The following is a 21,275-nucleotide window of genomic DNA, read 5'->3' on the forward strand; positions in this document are numbered from 1 at the left end:
TGAGCAATTAAAGGACAAGTTAACCTAAATGTCATATTTCTTTTCCTCAAATGGGAAATTATCTTCACAATTTAAATCAAATAAAACTTCTTTGTGGGCTAGGCTTGTAATTCAGTGGTAGAACACTTGCCTAGCACATGTGAGGCCCTGGATTCTACCCCAATACACCAAGAGTCTTCCTGAGGCTGGGCAATGACTGTAATCCTGGCAACTCAGGAGGCTGAGGGAGGAGGATTTCACCCACATCTATAGCTTTGGCAACTTAGTGAGGCCTTGTTTCAAAATAAAAGATGAAAAGGACTGTGGATATAGCTTAGAGGTAAAGTAACCCTGAGTTCAATCTCCAGTACCTAAAAAATAGTCTTCCACAAATGCTGAATTGTTTTACGTAAAATGTAGTATTTGTATACAGCCTTAGAGTCTATTTCACTTTGTATAGACAGAAAGAACCCCAGCCCAGGCTGACTCTACAAGTTTGCTACTGCCATTGTGGGCCAATTGAGGATCACAAACTCAGTAGGTATTTGATCTTGACCTAGCCAGAAACAGCAAAAGGCAGGCCACTGGGTCCTGATGGTGTCAGTTTCCTAGCACCTACAGAGGATGCTCTTGACACAGGCATGGTGGGAAGATGTGAGGACACACAGCATACTGCAAGTGGTCAACGGTGTTTGGTTACAGAGCAGAACACAATCAAGAATGACAGTGACCTGTCCAGACCTATTCACAAAGTTGGCAGACTTCTTCCCTCACAGCATGGCAGATGTGCAGGGAGATGGTTAGCACCTCCGTCTTGCTTCTCTTCCTGGAGGCACTGAGCATTTTTGTTCTTTTCTGTTTGGTTAAATTGGTAATTGCCACTCCTCCAGCAAAGGTCCCCGCTCAGCCATAGCTGCCTTCTGGTTATAACACAGGTCCCACTGCCCTATGCCACCCAGACTCACAGCAAGGCAGACATCTGACAGGCTCTCTACGTACCTGGCACAAGGGTCCAGGTCCTCAGACTTGGGACTGACTTGAGGGTGGTGGGAACACAGGGCTGGTATGGAAGTTTCAGTCTCTTCCAGGATGCTGTGCTACCATCCTCAGCACCAGAGACAAAGCACAGGAGTATAGTCCAGCTTCTTTTTGGGAAGAGGTTATCCTAAAACCAGAAGGGGAATGATATCCAGAGTCAGAATTTCACCCACATCTATTCTGTTCAAAAGCCCTGTCTTTTTATGCCACCATGCTCAAAATAACGGGGGGAAATGTTGAATAAGTAATATTGAGATGACTAAATAACAATTTAGAAATACATTTAAATACCTTAGGACATATATAAAAGTAAACTCAAAATCAGGGGTTCAATATATCATGAATTAGAATTGGGCATCACACTTGATGGAACAACTTTCTAAAAGTTGAGGCAACTAAAATAATAGGAAAAAACAGGCCAGGTGTGGTGGTGCACATCTGTAGTCTCAGCAATTTGGGAGGCTGAGGCAGAAGGATGGCAAATTCAAGGCTAGCCTCAGCATCTTAGTGACACTCTATTTCAAAATAAAAAAATACAATAAAATAAAAAGGACTGGGGATGTGGCTCAGCGGTGAAGCACCCCTTGGTTCATAGAGCCCCCACAGGCACAAAGCTCTGGGTTCAATACCTGGTATCAGAAAAAAAAGAACTCATCAAATTTTCTCATTAACTTTTCTTAAAAAAGACATTGATAAAAAACTTCTGCCAAGCAAGAAAGGAACAGAAAAATTATAGCAAGAGCCTTCAATAAAATAAATATGAGGAGTATGTTTATAGAACACAATGCAAATATTACAAACTCTAATGATGTTGAAATTACAAAACCAACAAAAGGTGGCAAGAATAAGGGGAAAAGTTAATATAGGACTGAAGAGAGAAGGAAGGAGAAAACAGAAGTGAAAATTTAAGTTAGAAAATTTTAAACATGGTAGAACAAATAAGCCTAAGAGTTTGTTTTTTGAAAAAATTACGAATTAACCTAATTAAGGGGGAAAAGAAATGTAAAAATTAAGTAATTATCGGGGGCTAGGGTTGTGGCTCAGCGGTAGAGCTCTCACCTAGTATGTATGAGGCCCTGGGTTCAATCCTCAGCACCACATAAAAGTAAATAAATAAAGGTATTGTGTCCAACACTACTAAAAAATAAATATTAAAAAAGAATTATCTAAAATACAAAAGAAATTAAAATAATGAACAATCTACTTTTTCAATTCTGTTTATTTTGAAAATTTAAATAAAATGAATATTACATTCTTAATATGTATTCATTTTACTACTGAATATATTCAGTATGTTCATACATATATATTCATTTCCCATTTGGTAAAATAAATTTTCCAAAAACTTCAGATAAAAGAGAAAACCAAACCCAGCCAAGAAACACAGAAGAAATACTTACCAAAAACCACTCCCTCTCATTTTCCAGCCTCAAAAGAGGCCCAGATATTCCTTGCCTAGCATGCGTGAGGCACTAGGTCCGATCCTCAGCACCACATAAAAATAAAATAAAAATATTATGTCCACCTATAACTAAAAAATAAATATTTAAAAAAAGAGGCCCAGATAGGTTCTACAGGAATTCTTCCTAACCTCAAAGGAGCAAATAATCCCAATGCTACTTAATGTGTCCCAGAATATAGTAAAAGAAGAAATTGTCTTCTTAGGAAATGATAAAATTCTGATGACAAAACCTGACAGGTGGGAGCTCCAGGACTTTAGGTGACACCTGGGTCCTCCTCTCTTTCTGCTTCACTGTCCTTAGCACGTGTCTTCATCTTTAGGGTCGCCTCGTGGTAGCAAGATGACTATATAACTCCAGTTACCCTGCCATGCAGAGGTGGAAGGGTATCTGGCAGCTCCATCAGACTTCCACAAAGCCCTGCCTGGTGACCTTCATTTAAATTGCTTTGATCCACGCGGAGACACATGACCTCCTCTAGCTACAGGGAGGGTTGAGGCAGGTAAACCCCCTCTTGAAAATCGTGCTTTGCCAAATATAATACAGGAGGCCCAATTAAATTTGAATTTCAGATAAATAAGTATGTTAGAACATACTAAAAAGTTATTACTATTAATTTGAAATTCACATTTAACTGAGAATTTGGGTGTCCTATTTTTCTGTTTTTGTTTTGAAAAACCTGACAGCCTTACTCATAAGTTATCAGGTATTCGTAACTCTGGCTCTTATTGTCATCATTTCCTTATGTTTTAAAAATAGTTTTGTCACCTGTTGTGCATCTCTAGACATTATTAGTCTTGCCCATTACAAATTTAAATCTCTTTTAAGTCTCTTTTAATATATCTTTAATAATCTCTTTTAATCTATCTTCCATTCCTTCCTTTTCCTTAAAATGAATACAATAGACAAGATAGTTTCAAAAGAGTGAAGCAGAAGGACTATATATATATAGATAGATATATAGATAGATAGATAGATAGATGACATAGGTATATAGAGATAGATATGGAACTTTGATATATGACAGGTCACATTGTGAATAATTCATTGGAATAAGAATGAAATATTTTAAATGGCATTTGGACAACTGAGTTAAGATAAACTGACTACTACAAAAACAGCCAGCAATTATTCCCCGCTCTGTATGTAGGTTTCCTTATCATGTAACTTTAATGCCTTGACTCAGAGCCTGAGGTCAGCCAGGCCACTTGCTGTGGCTAATGGGATGCTGCCACACATGACAGGCAGAAGCTTCCACAATGGGGCCTGTTCCCTTTTGCATTCTGTTGAAATCATATGAAGAAATCGGGTAGGTGGGCAATGAGGGATGCCTGGCTCAGTGGCAGATACGTGGGACACGTAGGTGGACAACCTCCCAGTAATCAACATCCAGAGTCAGAGGAATGTAGGTGACTGGCAACTGACCACAGGACCAGGAGTGAGCTCAACCTTACTGGAGCATAAGTTAAATAAATAGGAGTTGTTTTAAGCTACTAAATTTTGAGGTGGTCAGTTATACAGCAAACTAGCAGATACAAGTATTACATGGAAAAATATGAACAAAACTCTGGATTACTACCTCCCATTTTACGTGTATGTGTGTGTAATATTTTTCTATTTCCATATGTATCCAGGTAGGTTAGATGTGTCCTAGACATGTATCCAGGTAGATTAGAGACTTAAATATGACAAACAAAACTTAAACTTTTTGACAGAGAAAAGAACATTATGACCTCAGATTAGGGATGTTTTTTAAGCAAGATGCAAAAAATACAAAACATAAAGGAAAAAATTATCACATGTAACTTCAAAACATTTGCATCTCAAAAGAAACTAAAAACAAAGTTAAAAGACAAAGAATTAGCATTTGGAATATATAAATAACATATAGAAATCAATAAAAGTTAAATAATCCAATAAATAAATGGGCAAAAAATATAAACAAGTAATTCACAGATGAAGAAATCTGCATGCTTGTGTGTGTGCGTGTGTGTGCATGGACACACACACACGCACACACACACATAACTTAACCTCATTAGGAGTCAGGGAAATGGAAATGAGAAGCCATTTCATATCCATCATTGGCAAAAATTTTCAAAATTCCCATTTTGAGGACTTGGAGGGGATTCTCAAAAACCGATGGAGGGGATATAAATTCATACAATGACTTTAAGATCAATTTGGCATTTTCTGATAAACTTGATAATGAGTTCCCCATTCTCACACACACTCACACACACCCACTCCCCCCCCCCACACCCACCCACCCACACACTCTCTCTCTTTCTCACATAAATTCTCACACATGTGCACAAGGAGATTCACAAGGATGTTCAGGATCTAAATGTCTGCAATGCTTTAAGCATGTCCCCCAAAATGCCTGTGTTGGAACCTTAATTCCTTACTGTAGCAGTGCAGGGAGGCAGGGCCCGGGAGGAAGTGTCTGCTTATGGAGCTAAGCCCCTGTGAATGAATTCATGTTTTTCTCTCATGAGTGGATTCACTATCTCAGGGGTTCTGCCCCCTTATCTCTCTTCCTCATGCATCTGCTTGTCCTTCTGCTATGAGGCCCTTACCAGAAGCCAAGCAGATTCCAGCACCATACTCTTAGATTTCCTAGCTTCAAGAACTATGAGGAAAAAAATCCTCTTTCCTTTATAAATTACCCAGTCTCACGTATTCAGTTACAGCAACAGAAGATGGATTAAGACAATGTCCATTGCCTGAAAAAAAGGTAATGTGGGAATTACAAACATCAAATTCAATGGGATAGGGAAGGCAGTGCAATAGGAAAGGGACATGCAGGAGGCTCATTCAATTTCAACATCATATTTATAAAGATAGTAGCTGTGTGTATCAATGTGTTTCTTTCATGTGCCTGAAAGATGTCATAAATGTTAAACGTATGGAACAACAAATCACATCTAAGCTCTGAAAAGGAACTTAAAGGTTGTGATGAAGAGACAAATTCACAGACCTAAGTTTTCATAATGAAGGTGTCATTCACTTGGAGATGTACCTAGTTCAACCCTGCACCCTGCGAATCACTCAAGAGAGTCTGCCCTAGAGATGACTCTTTGTTTTGCAGACTCAGAGAAGAGATGTAAAGCAAAACAAAGCAATAAGGTACAACTTTTTTTCTGGGAGGTGGGTATGGGGATTACACCCAGGGCCTTACATATGCTAGACAAGTGCTCTACCACTGAGCTATATCCCCAGCCCTTTTTATTTGATTCTGATACAGGCTCTCACTAAGTTGCCCAGTCTAGCCTCAAACTTGTGATCCTCTTGCCTCAGTCTCCCAAGTAGTTGAGATTATAGGTGTGCAACACCTGCCAGGCAAGAAGGTACAATTTAAAAAGCTAAGCAAGGCATGGTAGTACACACCCATAATCTCAGCTACTTGGGAGACCAAAGCAGGAGGATCCCAAGTTCGAAGCCAGCCTTAGTAACTTAGTGAGACCTTCTTTCAAAAATTCAGAAGAGCAGGAATGTAGCTGAAAGGTAAAGTGCCGGTAGGTTCATTTTCCAGTATAAATAAATAAATAAACAAGTAGCTAGCTAAAGCAAGGGGCGGTAATGATACTAATGGCTACTTAGAAGAAACAAATGAAAACAGAAATTCTTTCAATACTGGTGATACTGGTACCATGTTTCAAAACACACATGCATCACCAAGAGGAATAATATGACATGACTTCCAAGCCATTTGAAATGAATCTCTTATGTCCTCACAACACTACATACAGTTATCACCATTTCCTGGTGTATCTTACACAAAAAAACATTCTTGTCAGTGATGTTTACCACTGATGTCAAACTATACCAAATTTGCTTAAAAAAAAAAAAAAAAAAAAAACCAAAAACCCCAAACTCCATAATGGATGAATCAAAGCTAGAACAGGGAAACAACATTCCTCCCATCTTATTCCCATAATGCTCCCTGCTCCAGTCCTAGGTCTCACTGGCATCCAAATGCAGGGCAAAGGTTAAGGGCTTGCCAATGTAGGCCATGGGCAGGAATCCAACCTTTTTCTAGGTCAGAGGGCCCCCGAGAAAAACTCTCAGTGACTGTCAACCTGTAAAAGGCACTGGGAGTTTTTATTATTTAGTTGCTATTGAGCTGTCCCCTGATGGCTCCATAATAAAGGAGCTTTTCACTGGTTTTGCTTCAGGCTTATCTCTTGGTACTTTGCAGACTATAAATTTAATAAGAAACAAACAAAATCAATTAACCTGTTTTATTCAAAGAATCATTTTATGATATTATGTCCTCATCTCTGTTGACATATTTCCTATAGCACATTTCCTTTGTATAGTTTTAAGTGTTGTTTTTAAAAATAACATGCCACGTAGATTTTCTTTCTTATTCCTTTTGTTGGGTTTTTATTTAAGACATTCAGTTGTAATTTTCTTTTTTAGTCATTTTATAATGTATCCTAAATAATCCCATTTTTTCCTTTCTTTCTTTTCTATTTTTTTTGTATTAGGTATTGAACCAGAGGTACTCTACCACTGAGCTACATCCTAGTCCTTTTTATTTTGATGCAGGGGTTCACTAAGCTGACCAGGCTAACCTTGAACCTATGATTCTCCTGCCTCAGGCTCCTGAGTCACTAGGATTACAGGTATGTGCCACCACATCTGGCTCCAATTTATTTCTTCATTTGATAACCACACACTTCATAATTTTGATAAAACATGTCCATGAGACTATTTCTTACAGGTCCTGCTAGTGTTGTGTTTTAAAATAATCACAAAGATTCTTAGCGTCCTTGTTAGGTTACTGAAATTAAAATGTACAATCAGTGTTTTGGAGTCTAAGGAGTCACTGCCTGTAGAAGCTGCAGTCTTCCAAGAGTATGTTTTCGCCAGACGCTAACTTACCTATTGCCTAGATATTCTCTTCACCAAGGTGGGAGACAGCTGTCAAACAGCTTCTTTTCATAATCTCAGATCTAGAACCCTTGAATAATCAGCATGCAGGCTGGATGAGTAGCTCTGTTCTTTGGAGAGCATATTATTAATTATTTAGTCTTTATTTTTAAAAACATTAGGCTTATTCCTTTTTGATGAATAAATAAATTAAAAAACAAAACCAATAAATAAGCAAAAACAAAACATCCAGCAAATAAAATTCCATGCCTACTGCCAACAAAAGTAATAAAGAACATGGTCAGTGGTTACAAAGTCCACACAAAGGGCTTCGGATAAATTCCAGATCCTGGGGTCTTTTAACTACAATTGGACTGACAAGGAGTTGCTCTTTGACCCTGTGAATCCTGGGGCAGGACTGAGCACTCCTGCTGAATCATCAGAGACTAGTGAATAGGGGAAGGCTGCACCCTGAACTGAAAGGGGTAAAGGTGAAAGCAAGAACTCTCTAATGGCTTTTCTCTTTGCTAACTGGTAGAATCTAGCTTGTTGAGGATTTATGCTTTTGCAAAACCACTTAATTTGAATTCTAGGGAAATTCCCTCTGCACTTCACATTGTCAGTGATTCTTTTGACAGGAAAGCAGACACAAGGTCCCATGAATTGACTACCATCTATGCAGCTTGTGCTGTTAATGTCAAACAGGTTTAGCCTTGAACCTATAAATCCAAGTTCATCAACTGTATTACATTGGTAATAGTTAGGCAATCAGACATTTAATTATTACCACCAACATGAGTACAGAGCTAGTGGTTCTGAATTTGGGAAGAAAATAAAAATCAGGTGTGGTGGTATATGTAATTCCAGATGAGGCAGAGGATTCCAAGTTTGAGGCCAGCCTCAGCAACATGGCAAAACTACATCTCAAAACAAAAAAACAAAGGCTGGGAATGTAGCTCAATGGTAAAGCACACCTTGGTTTCATTCCCTAATACCACATACACACATGCACAAATCAGGTAGCAGCTTTAAAAAAAAAATACAAGTGCCTAATATGTTCTAAGATGCTAATTCATGGTGCACACCTGTAATCCCAGCAGCTTAGGAGGCTGAGGCAGGAGTCTTGTGAGTTCAAAGCCAGCCTCAGCAAAAGCAAGGCACTAAGCAACTCAGTGAGAAGCTATCTCTAAATAAAATACAAAATAGGGCTGGGGATGTGGCTCAGTGCCCCCAAGTTCAATTCCAGCCCTCCAAAAAGATGCTAATTCAGGAGATCTGAGGTAAGGCCAAACAACTGTACTTTCCATGTGATTCTGATGCAACGAGAATCATGCAAGCACTGTCATGCAAGTATCAATATAAACTATAGCACATAATGGAAGGGAGTTAATCAAATAGAGGTAGGAATCACTGTGCTAAGGACTATTCAAAGCACAGAAAGTATGTTTTACATCTTTCTGGAACATCAGTTTTACTTGGCAGGTAAGCAGCTTAAGATATCATTTTAATTTTGGGTGATAGCTGCATAGGTATACATAACTGTCAAAACTCATATATTTAAGATCTGAGTATTTAAGCCAGGCACATTGGCACACACTTGTAATCTCAGAAACTCAAGAGGCTGAGACAGGAGGATGGAAAGATGCCAGCCTCAGCAATTTAGCAAGACCCTATATAAAAGTAAAATTTGATTGTGCTCATTAAATCTTAAGAAACAAAATGCCATTTTATATCAAAACATGGATACATTCTGGAGTAGAAGCAAAATCTGCATTTACTGTTTAGATGAACCTGAGACTTCAAAGAAATCTCCCTCTTAGATGGGATCCACAGACTCCCTCATAGCTAGGGAGGTTACCATTTCACTCTCCATTGATTGGGGTGAAGAGAGAGGTTGAAATAAAGAGAGGAAGACATTTTGAAAGGGCCTGGACTACACTTTAAAAATCTCTAGGTTTAGAATTCCTTTCATTTCCAATACTTCTCATTTATTTCACTACCCATGATTCTGGCTCCTTGTCTTCTACCTATAACTTTTTAAGCAGATTACCTATTTATTTTTAATTTTTACTTTTGTTCCGAGTAGGAGGTGGTCTGAGGATTGGGGCATAGCCTCAGAAATTGCACACTGCAAACATCTTTCTTATTGGGAAGTGTTTTGAAAGGCTTTGAAGAGCAGGGCCTGGTTATGGGAAGGGACTGATGTAAAAACTGAAAAGCTGCATGTCCTGATTTGGAAAGACAATAATGGAGAGTAATGGTCAGCAGCACAGGTTGAATTTCTCGAGGTTCATGGGCCAAAGAAGGACAAGGAACCGGAATAGTCTGAAGCTGGTCCGGGCAAGTTACTTTCTCCCCTGCTTGGAAGCCAGGTGTCACCTATGAAGCTGGGGTAGCTGCTTGCGGATTTAAGTAAGGCGCATTAGTATGATTTACGGAGTGCAAAGGCACAAGTTATGAAATCAGAGGATTTAGCAGTATGACAACACGACCCACAGACTACTTTGCTCTTCGTTAGATGCGCTTCTGCCACCCTCATTCCTGCAGCCTTCCTTCAGCCTGTCTGAGACCCCTCAGCAAGCTGCCCGGGCGGGGCGGGGCCGGAGCCACGCCCCCTTCTCTCGGGAGCCCAGCCCGCCTTCCGTCCCACGTGCGCATGCGCCACTTACGGTGCCAAAGAGCGTCGGGACCTTGGAGGAGTCTTGGGCAATGGCGGGAGGCCTCCGAGAGGCGGCTTCTTACCTGCTCGGCGTAGGTCGCGGCCTCCAGCTAGTCCTGCCTCCTTCTCACACTCTGTGTCTGCAAATGGGGGAACCGGGAAGAGGGCTGTTTACATTCTCACCTCACGCGGAGCGGGCTAGTTTAGCCCCGCCTCTTCCGTCCTGTTATTTAAAAGCGGTTGGCTGCCCTGCTGTGCGTCAGAGGCGCGGTTCCACTGGCGGCGTGCGGGGTGAGGGTTTGTTTTGCCGCAGGCCGGTGGCTGCGAGAGTTCCTTGAACTTTTAGGTGGAAGATGCCGGAAAGTAACTTGGCAGAGCGGAATGACAGAAGCGAGGAGCAGGTGTCTGGTGCTAAAGTCATCGCCCAGGCCCTGAAGACGCAAGTACGAGGGCCGCCTCTGAAGTGAAAGGCTCCTACGGTGGCCGCACGGGACCCAGGCGTTGTCATGGGGACGAGGAGAGCTTGGGAAGTTGGGGGTGGGGTCTTTTGGGGTTTCCTTTTGGTGCATGGGCTGGAGGCTACTTGGGGAGGGGCCGGGCGTTTGTTCACTTGTTCTCCCGCCGGCAGAATGTGGAGTACATGTTTGGCGTCGTAGGCATCCCGGTGACTGAAATCGCCATTGCAGCCCAGGAGCTAGGCATCAGGTACATCGGGATGAGGAATGAGCAAGCGGTGAGTAAGGACTCAGCCGATGCATTATTGAGAATGATGGATAATCATAGCTGTTCATTGCAAACACTCAGTGCTTACCACTGTTCTAGTGCTTTGCACGCATCAGTCCCAAATTTAATTATTGTTAATCTTAGTTGACAGATAGGAAAAGTGAGACACAGGTGAATTAGTGGCAGAGCCTGGATTTAAATTCAGGTACTCTGGCTCCGAGAACTTGGTCATACTAGTATATTGTGTTGTGCTCTGCCAAGTCTAAATTTCAGGATTGGAAAGGACAGTTCCTGAATGAAGTCTGGCTTCCCTATTAGCCTGTGAGCTCCAGGAGAGCAGAGATGTTATTTCTTCACTACACATCTATATTGCTATCCTGGTGTGTTAGAGGTGCTGAGAGAGTAAGTACCTGCGGGGTGAATGAGTGAAGGCCAAGTCTCATGTTACATAATAGGTGTCAGGGCAGGGTGAAGGATATCACAAATGGTAAAGCCATGATTGAAACTCAGGTTGCCCAAATCCTGGTCTAGTGCACAGTATGCCACCTCCTTTCTTGGAGTATTATTTGGAAACAAGGAATATAAGCTAATAAATTTTGTCAGCCCACTTCTAGTGCTTCTTCTGCCATCCCAAACTTGCCCTTCTGTCAGCAGTGCTGTCTTAAAAGATCAAGAATCCACTTTTTTTGGGAATTGCCTTCTATTATCTTTATGACAAGGTGAAGTTTTTCACCTGTTAATTGCATTTGTTTTTTATTGTTTTTCTGGAGATGTATGTCTTCTTTATACAGGATATTGGGTATGTACTGTATGCTAGAAACTATGCTATATAACTGGTGCTAGAGAGCAATATAAAGAAGGAATTAGGTTTAATCTTAGTCTTCAAGTTGATCACAGTCTGTGACCATGAAAGCAAGACATACAGAAAAAACTTATCCTATATAATAACTCCCCCAATAGATGTACAATATATGGACTTTGGTGGCACAGGGAAGATTGCTTGTAGAGGTATTGTTTGTTCATGGTGCATCAAGATAGTTTGAAGACATGGTTGACTGGGAAACTGGATAGGTAGGCCAAGGAGGATGTAAAGAATCTTCTCTAGCTGGAAAAGTTTGGAATTTTTTTTTTAACAGTAGGCAATTGGGGAGACTGTAAAAGTTTTTCTAATTAGTAAGAGACATATTTAGGATTTTGCTTTAGAAAAATTGTATTCATCGTAGAATAAAGTATGGACCAGCAGGATTGGTGGTTTAACTCAGAGTTAAAATACTTGCGAGCATGCATGAAGCCCTGGGTTCAGTTCAATCAATAAACGAACAAATAAGGACCAGGTTAGGAGCCAGAAGACAGACTCCAGCTTGACTTTTTTTTTTTTTTCCAGTCTTAAAAGCTTAGTTGAGGGTTCCTTAGGTTTAAGGTGCTATGCTGGGCACTGGATAGAGGGAAGAGCCAGTTTGGAGGGGAAAGATGATCAATTTGATTTTGAACATTTGAGTTTGAGATGTGTGTGGAACATCCAGCACATATGCCCCTCAGGCAGCCTGAGTCTTGATGGTAGTCAAAGGAAGACTTAGTGCCTGAATTAAAGTAGTGACAGGATTATTCAGAAGGAATAGGAGAATAAGTTCAGAAGGATTTAGGATCTTGTTTGTGCTAAAGAGAAAGGTGTAGTTGGTTATGACTTGTTTTTCATCAGTTCTTTACAGTAACCAAGACATATTTGGTCAGTTAACCAGCAAACAGGCAGATTGTCAGAAAGTCAGCTGCTTAGAGTTTATTGTGTACAGGCACTATTCTGAGTGTTTTACATTGATTACCTGATTTTATTCTCACATCAGTGCCCTGAATTACATTTATTTTGTGAAGAAGCCAATATACAGAGTAACTTGCCAAAATTATGCAGTAGAATGTAGGGGAGCCAGGCACAGGGCACACATCTATAATCTCTCCCACTCAGGAGGCTGAGACAGGAGGATCATAAGTTTGAGGCCAGCTTCAGCAAATGAGGGAGGCTCTAAGCAACTTTGTGAGATGCTTGTTAAAATAAAAGATAAAAAGGGCAGGATATAGTTCAGTGGTAAAGCACTCTTGGGTTCAGAGGATTAATACATTTGATAAACCCCTCATGAGACTGATGAACAATCAAAGAAGGATAACACAGCTGGGTGTGTTGGTGCACGGAAGGTGACTCAGGAGGCTGAATGAGGAGGATTCCAGGTTCAAGGCCAGCCTCCACAATTTAGGGAGGGTGGTAGAGTGCCCCTGGCTTAAATCCCCAGCCTCTGCCCACACACAAAGAAATGAAACAAACCCACAAATTACCAGTATTAGTAATAAGAAAAAGAGGACATTTCTATTGATCCTGAAGATATTTAAGCAGTTTTAAGTAAGCAGTTGGAAGAGGATATTATAAATAACAGATGATAAAGATTAATTCTTTGAAAACTGGAGATTAGATACTTTTAGGTACTGTTTAGCATTATTTGAAATTTGCGGGTAGCACATTTCTCATTTTTAAAATGAAAAGTGTTCCAATTCCTCTTTTATCATTTAAATTCTAGTCTCTTATTTAGTAATAAATTTTTCTCATATGTACACTATGAGAATCCCAATATGCTTGATTAAGTTCCAGTGTTCTTACTTTGTAGGCTTGTTATGCTGCCTCTGCAGTTGGATATCTGACTGGCAGGTAAGCTAAAGTCTTTATTTCAATTACATTAATTTGATCCTTCAGTTAAAGGATCATTTGATTTGAAAATATTACAGAAGATGGTATTGATAGAAACATAAGAAATTTAGAACTCTCTGAGTCATATTGAAAGGATCATACCAGAAAAGTGTTTGGGGTAGAACACATTTCCATTTTGTGTAGTGAATTGCTAGTGAACAGATACTGACATTCCTTGTCTTACATGTCCCAATTGCCCTAGCCCACTGAATATAAAAATGCTAAGTTCAAAAATGAGATTGTTGAGACTTGATTCACTTATCATATTTTTAGTTTGTATCTATATTAACTAACTATTCACCCCTCTTTTATTATTAAAAATTAATACTTTTTTGGGATGCAGATATAGTTCAGTTGGTAGAGTTCTTGCCTCACATGCACAAGGTCCTGGGTTCAATCCCTAGCAACACACATACACGCCCACACATAAATAAAAAAAATTAAAAAGTAAAAATTAATATTTTTAAAAGTGCTCCATTTTAGGGCTGGGATATAACTCAGTTGGTGGAGTGCTTGTCTAGCATGCACAAGGGTTCAATCCTCAGCACCACAAAAAAAAAAAAGGTGGGGGAGAAAGAAAAAAGGGCCCATTTTAGAAAATTTGGAGAGTATAGAAAAGTATAAGGAAGAAAACTAATATCACCTCTAATCCCATACTGTTAAGAATTTGTAGTATTTTCTTCCAGTTATTTTTCTACATGTATTTTTTTAAGCAGAATTTGGACTCCTACTGTAATTTTTATCCTTTTTTTTACTTATATTATTAATTTTTTTGTTTCCAAAAATGAAATAAGTAATTAAACTGCTAAGAAATATAGACAAATGTGGTTCTCAAAAGTCTAGACCTCACCATAGTCCCACCTCTTTGAAGGGGACCTTCTGAACTTCAGTGCAAAAAAAAATAGGCCATCCAAAAAATAATATCTTTTTGCCACTTTCTGTCACATTATTTACATAAACAATATTTGATCTTTTTGTTTAGCCCAGAAAACATTTAAATCATAGTTACTGATGCCTTAATTTTTAAAAATGCTGGAATGATGATTAAGAAACAGTTAAGTTTATACTTTCAAAGATTTTGTTATTTATTTATTTTTTGTTTACCTATTTGTTTATTTGTTTTTGGTACTGGGGAATTGAACCAAGGGGCAATTTACCACTGAATTACATCCTAGCCTTTTTTTTTTTGTTATGTTTTTTTATTTTGAGACAGGGTCTCACTAAAGTTTCTGGAGCTGGCCTTGAACTTGAGATCCTCCTGCGTCAGCCTCCCAAATTGTTGGGATTACAGGCTTGTGCCATCATGCCCAGCAAAATTTTGTTTCTTTTAATGAACTTCTGGTACTACATTGTTTATTATACTAGCTACTAGTCATGTGTGACTACATTTAAATTAATTAAAATGAAATAACATTTAAACTATAGTTTCTTATTTATGATGGCCACATTTCAAGTGCTCAGTAACCATCTGTGGACTGGCTGCCATATTGGACTGTACAAAAAGTTCTGTCAGTACTGTTGTAGAAGTTTTAATTTTTGGTGATAAGTTAATGCATTTTAAAGTCTGTCTTAGGGCTGGGGATGTGGCTCAAGCGGTAGCGCGCTCGCCTGGCATGCGTGCGGCCCAGGTTCGATCCTCAGCACCACATACCAACAAAGATGTTGTGTCCGCCGAAAACTAGAAAATAAATATTAAAAAAAATAATAAAAATTAAAAAAAAATAAATAAAGTCTGTCTTAACGATTCTTAAGAAATTATAAATGTTAAGTGGCAAACTCAATGTAGAGATACCTTTTTCTTGAGTGCTTTAGGCTTAGAAAGTCATTTCTAGGGTAAAAAATTGAGCTTTAGTTGGAAAAGAGTTTTGGTAGAACATGATGTACAAAATTACTTTCCTCTCAAAGGTCAGTTGACTTTTTTTTTTTTTTTATTTTTAATTTTTTGAGGTTGTAGATGGACAGCATGCCTTTACTTTGTTTATTTTTACGTGGTGCCAAGGATCGAACCCAGTGCCTCACAATTGCTAGGCAAGCGCTTTGCCACTGAGCTATAGTCCCAGCCCCTGAATTGGCATTTATTTGTTAAGAAATGGGAAAAAAAAATCACCTTCTTCATACAAAATATACCCATTTCCAAAATGCTTCTCTATGCAGTCAACTCATTTTAGCCCACATGAAATGGGAGCAAAATATGAAGAGGATGGAGAAATTCAATGTGAAGATGATATGTGCTTTATTTCTTATAAGAAGGCTTATGTAATCATCTTTTTTATTACAAATATTCTAATAATTTTTCTACAATTATAATAAAGACCTACTTATTTGAAGTTCATGAAGATTGCTGCTGTATTTCACTCTAAAGTGATCTGAATCATTTGTTGTTATGGACCAAAAATATTTGGTTCAAAAATGAGATTGCTAGATTGGGCACAGTCGTACATGTCTATAATCCCAGCTACATGGGAAACAGAGGCAGGAGGATCACAGATTTGAGGCTAGCTCGGGAAACTTCGTTAGACCCTGACTCAAAGTGAAATTTTAAAAAAGCCTGGGCATGTGCTTCAGTGGTAGAGCATTTACCTGGCATGCGCAAGCCTTTGGGTTCAGTTTCCAGTTCTGGAAAAAAAAAAAAAAGATTTTGGGGGCTTATTCTGCTTGTTCAGTTGTAAATTTGATCTGATTTTAATAAAATAAATTCTGTTTTGCTTCTAGGCCAGGAGTATGCCTTGTTGTTTCTGGCCCAGGTCTCATCCATGCCTTGGGTGGTATGGCAAATGCAAATATGAACTGTTGGTAATCAAAGTTTCATTACTGAAAACATTTTCTTAAAATGTCCTCTGTAATCTTACTAAGTAGAACTGATCTTCAGTGGAAAGACTGGGAAAAATCCTCTAATATATAGAAACAGAAAGGTGATTAAGGGAAAGGGGGTAGGTGAGAGGTGAAGGTCAAAGGGTATAAGGTTTTAGTTATGCAGGATAGATAAGCCTAGAGTTTTAGTGTACAACATAAGGACAATAGTTAATGTTGTGTTGTGTTAATTAATAGAATTGGATTCAGGAAACTTGCTTAGGAGAGTAGATTTCAGGTTCTTTTACCACACACAGAAAAAGTATATATATGAAATGATGAATATGTTAATTTTACTGTAGCATACTTCATTATGTGTTTGTGTATTTTTTAAACACCATGTTGTATACCATGAATATGGGCTGTTTTAAAAGGTATAAGGAAAATGAAAATTATTCTTATTCCTTTACTTAGAGGTGGACACTGTTAACATTTTAGAGTTTCTTTCCCTCTCTCTGTATGTTTATTTGTATATGTGTGTGTATGTATATGTTTATATAGTTCTGTTTGCTTTCAGTGAGGAATTACTTTTTAAAGATCCCAGCTTAGTATTTTAAAATGTCTAATTCTTCACTTTGTGTAGTTAGCAAGGCAGTTGAGATTCTTGTATTTGAGTTTGCTTTACAAACTGCTTGGTACTTATTCTCTAACTTTGCCTTTGGCCCATCTCTGGTACTTTACCAATAAGATCAGGTTGAAGGGGGTTATGTTCTAATCAATTTATAGCATGTTTAATTTCCTCTCCTTCCTTCCTAGTCTTTCCCTTTATCAGGATCTGATATTTTTGAGTACCTTTAGGTTTGCTGTGATTTTTTTTCACCTTAAGGGTTAAAAGTTTTATTGATGAGGAATGTCAGTCATTTTGCCATTTCTAAATAGATTTACCTAATAAAGTATTGAATTTCTCTTTCCCCTATCCCAAAAACAAGAAGAAGAGCATAAAAATTTATTTTATTTTTCTACCCCTGTTAGTTTAGCATCAGCATCCAGTAGGGGTGAGGCAGGAGTAAGGAAAAACATTTACTATAAATGTTGCATTTTTCTGAAATTGAGGAAGGGTACTCTCACCACCTTGCCTTCTAAGTATTTTTTAACCTATAGTTTCTAAGGGAGGATGTAATCTGTTCTGTTTCTCTGTTTCTCATTAGCATTATTGCAATGTTATACATTGAATTCTCTGTAGAGGGTTTTACATAGTCTCATTTGTAGTTATCTTTTTTCAAAAATTACTATTTCAGGCCATTGATTGTGATTGGTGGTTCCTCTGAAAGAAATCAAGAAACAATGGGAGCCTTCCAGGAGTTTCCTCAGGTAACAACACAGTTATATACTGTAAGAATTATGGACAAGATATAAGAACTCCTGTCTGCAAAATAAAACAATTTAAAAGGCATAAATTAGAGGTGCCTAAGGTAATTTTCCTGAACAAGACAATCTCAGGGGAATATTAAAAAAAGGGCTTATTCCTGCTTTGAGATCAGGCTTTCAAGAAATATACCAAAATTGATAGGATTTTTAATTTTGAAAATAAGTTCTTGTAAGAGTCAAAAGTGGGAATAAAAACGAATTTGGACTATGTTTCCTAAACTTCATGGAAATAAAAAGTTGAGAGGATAATTCCTAAAGTGATTATCAGAAGACTCTGGACAAATTTATATTTATTTTAGAAGGAAGAGAGAAGGAAGAAGGAAAGTATTTCAAAAGTAAAATTAAGATTTTTTTTCAATAAAATATTAGTTTTAAAAATAGTTGTAGAAAGCAATACATAAGAGTGAATGATGGATACAATATAAATATATTTGAGCATTTGTAGGATAAAGTAAAGAGCAAAGTTAAAACCAAATTTTGAACAGAATTTTTAGAAAGATTTTCTTGCAGTGCTAGAGATCAAACCCAGAGTCTCACATAGGCTAGGCAAGAACTTTACCACTGAACTACACCCACAACCCCAAACAGAATTTTATAAATGATGAACTAATACAAAATTCTATACTTTGATATAATTTAATATAAATGTTATGTTTTTATACACTTAAAAGGGACTTGAAATTTTACTTGTCAAAGGAAGATAATTATAATTATTGCTTATTTAAAAGATTCTGATATAGCTGAAAAAGAAAATGGAGCAGATAAGTTAATTAAAAGGAAATTAAGGTTACTCCAAAAACAATCATTGAGAATAAAAAAAGAATACTGACCATCACAAATATTTTTTTTACCTAATAAGAAAACTAATAGCAGCTTATTAGAGAAAATTTTAAAATTGAAGAGAAAGATCACTGATTTAAAATCCAAGTATCTTTTTGTAGAAGTCTTTAAAACTAAAAGACATGACCATAAACAGAAATTCCAGGGATTAGCTTAATTCTCTCTCTCATGCCGATGGCACTGAGGTGTCCAAGGTTTTCATAGATTTCATAGTTTCTGGGATTTCATACCAGAAACTCAGGAGAAACAGTTGATATATTATGCTAAAGGTACATTAAACAGTGAGAATTTATCACTACTGAATTCACATGTTCTAAACAGCATAGCAACAAACATAAAAGGGGAAACTGGCAGAAACATAAAAATAGATAAGATGTAACAGATGAAGTTGTGTATTCCTAGCTGTGGAATTGCTAGGCTCAGGTTATGTTGCTGATTTTTTTTGTAGACATTAGTAAGCCTTCTTTTCTATTTATGTTCTTACCAGAAGTTATGAGAGTGCCTGTTTTCCTGTGCTGTGGTAGATGGGTGGGTATTATCAAACTAATTTTTGCCAGTCTGAGAAATAAAAAAGGTCTCTTGTTAGAAATTTGATTATGATTTGAATAGGCCTTTAGGACATAGTCTTAAAATGCATTTTCTTTATCTTCTAAATGTAATAGAAAGTAATAACTTAACACTTTGTCTTACTTGAGAAGAGTAATATGATTATGAGCTGAATGTTTAGATAATTTTCATTTTCTATATAGGTGGAAGCTTGTAGACCATACAGCAAGTTCTCTGTCCGGCCAAGTAGCATAGAAGCTATTCCCACTGTTATTGAAAAGGTACAGTATTTAATAACACTCTCTCCTTTGCATTAAACCCAGGGCCTCACACTTGCTAAGCACATGCTCTAACACTGAATTACACCTTTAGCACTGTTATTTTTACTCTCAATAAAATTAATGATAATTAGGAGTATATCCAGACTGGTAAAAATGACCTCGTTACAAAGCTTTTTACATTTTAGTGTTCACTATAACTACATTTAATTATAGAAACGTATAGGTGATGAAGTAAGTTATTTTTGGAAAATTTTTTTCCTGTGCTTCACTTTTTATAATTATGTTTTTAATTATGCAAAAGTGAATATAAAGGTATAACAAACCCCTGGGTACTCCTTGCTTTTGCAAAGGATTATTTTTGAAAATTGGGACTAATGTGTAAAAAAACTCTCTTCAGTTAATAAAATAATTTTTAATAAGCTATTTTATCTATCCATCATTTATTATATACACATTTGAACCATGTCAAAACCACGAATTATAGAAATTATATTATACATATTACAACATCACAGCTTCTGAAAACTTTGCCAGATTATTAGGATTAAGAAGCAGGTGAAAGTACACATTACAATGTCAAAACTTGGCATGCAGAGTATAGTGAATAATTTCTGAAAGTGGAATAGAACATGAATTTCAAAGCCCTAAGTGAATACTTTCTTTCTTGTCTCCCCCACCCCCTTTTTTTCAGCACTGGGGACTGAATCTAGGGGTGCTCTACCATGGAGCTACATCCCTACCCCTTTTTTTAATATTTATTTTTTAGTTATAGGTAGATACAATATCTTTATTTTTATGTGGTGCTGAGGCTCGAACCCAGTGTCTTGCACATGGTAGGCGAGCACTCTACCACTGAGCCACAATCCCAGCCCCCATCCCTAGCCCTTTTTATTTTTTGTTTTGAGACAGGGTCTCACTGAGTTGCCCAGGCTGGCCTTGAACTTGCAATCCTTCTGCCTCAGCCTCCTGAGTCACTGAGATAACATTGTGTACCACCACCTCCGTCTAATCTCTTTTTTTAAACAAGAAATATCTTCTGAATTATGTAGACTTAATGGAGGACATTTCAATTTTAATTAGAGTTTTTTTTTCCCTCCAACTAAGGATGTCTAGAAAAATTAAAATAGCATTTATTTTACAGTTTTAAATTATCCTCAAGTAAAACAAATAAAATGAATTATCTTTAAGTAAAATATGATAATAAGGATTGAGATTTTTTTTAAAAAAGCCTTCTTTTTTGATAAACATAGGCAGTAAGGAGCAGTATCTACGGTCGTCCAGGTGCTTGTTATGTTGACATACCTGCAGATTTTGTGACCCTCCAGGTGAATGTGGATTCTATAAAGTGAGTAAAAATTTTTTTTGGTACCAGGGGTTGAACTCAGGGGTACTTAACCGCTGAGTTGCTTAGTGCTTCACTATTGCTGAGGTGGCATTGAACTTGTGATCCTCCTGCCTTGGCCTCCCAAGCCCTGGGATTACAGGCATGTGCCACCGTGCCCAGCTAATGCTTACCTTTTAAAAAGAATTTACCTAGTAGTTTATAAACTAATCTCCAGTTGTATTAACTTTTCACAGTTTAGTAATTCAGCTGAGTCCTTACCAAATGGCTTAATTTTCTTAATTAAAATGGTATATTTCATAACTATTTTAAGGTTCAATTACTAAATCAATTACATGGAGCTTTCTGAATTTCTCATTTGAAATTATTTCCCTGGTAACCATAAATATATATTCCTAGTGTAAGCCAAAAGATGAGGTGATTGTTGAGAAATTATTGCGACGCAGCATAAAAAATGTATGTCTAACTCTCTGTATGGTTTTAAAATGTTCTAACATAGATGTTTCCATTATTTGTCATATCCTTTTATTTCTTAAACACTGAGTGAAAAGAAGTACAAAAATCCTTTTTTCTCTGGTTT

At 37.6% G+C, this 21,275-nt stretch overlaps 2 protein-coding genes across 6 annotated transcripts in view; one reads left to right on the forward strand and one right to left on the reverse strand.

Moving 5' to 3' along the window:
- Positions 1 to 10,334, reverse strand: part of Btd (biotinidase) — a 28,945-nt gene extending 18,611 nt beyond the window's left edge. Inside the window, exons 1-3 of one of the 4 annotated variants that reach the window (XM_046452713.2) lie at positions 10,098 to 10,258; positions 2,418 to 2,501; positions 979 to 1,144 (exon numbers count right to left, since the gene is read on the reverse strand). The gene's annotated coding sequence lies outside the window, so the exon portion shown is untranslated. Of the gene's footprint in view, positions 1 to 978; positions 1,145 to 2,417; positions 2,502 to 10,024 lie in introns of all 4 variants that reach the window. The other 3 variants (XM_046452714.2, XM_046452712.2, XM_046452715.2) reach the window with 3 other exon arrangements.
- The window catches only part of Hacl1 (2-hydroxyacyl-CoA lyase 1), a 42,666-nt gene continuing 31,708 nt past the window's right edge, over positions 10,318 to 21,275 (forward strand). The window contains exons 1-7 of one of the 2 annotated variants that reach the window (XM_046452710.2): positions 10,318 to 10,457; positions 10,643 to 10,747; positions 13,389 to 13,429; positions 16,181 to 16,261; positions 17,557 to 17,629; positions 19,276 to 19,353; positions 20,604 to 20,698. In XM_046452710.2, coding sequence (XP_046308666.1) covers positions 10,368 to 10,457; positions 10,643 to 10,747; positions 13,389 to 13,429; positions 16,181 to 16,261; positions 17,557 to 17,629; positions 19,276 to 19,353; positions 20,604 to 20,698 — 563 coding nt within the window. In that variant the 5' untranslated portion in view covers positions 10,318 to 10,367. Of the gene's footprint in view, positions 10,458 to 10,642; positions 10,748 to 10,773; positions 11,140 to 13,388; positions 13,430 to 16,180; positions 16,262 to 17,556; positions 17,630 to 19,275; positions 19,354 to 20,603; positions 20,699 to 21,275 lie in introns of those variants that run through there. The other variant, XM_046452711.2, reaches the window with a different exon arrangement.

This window comes from Marmota monax, unplaced genomic scaffold (assembly GCF_021218885.2).
Source record: "Marmota monax isolate L192 unplaced genomic scaffold, Marmota_monax_Labrador192_F-V1.1 WCK01_AAM20220418_F8-fsc00042, whole genome shotgun sequence".
In the NCBI taxonomy this organism is placed as follows: Eukaryota; Metazoa; Chordata; class Mammalia; order Rodentia; family Sciuridae; genus Marmota; species Marmota monax.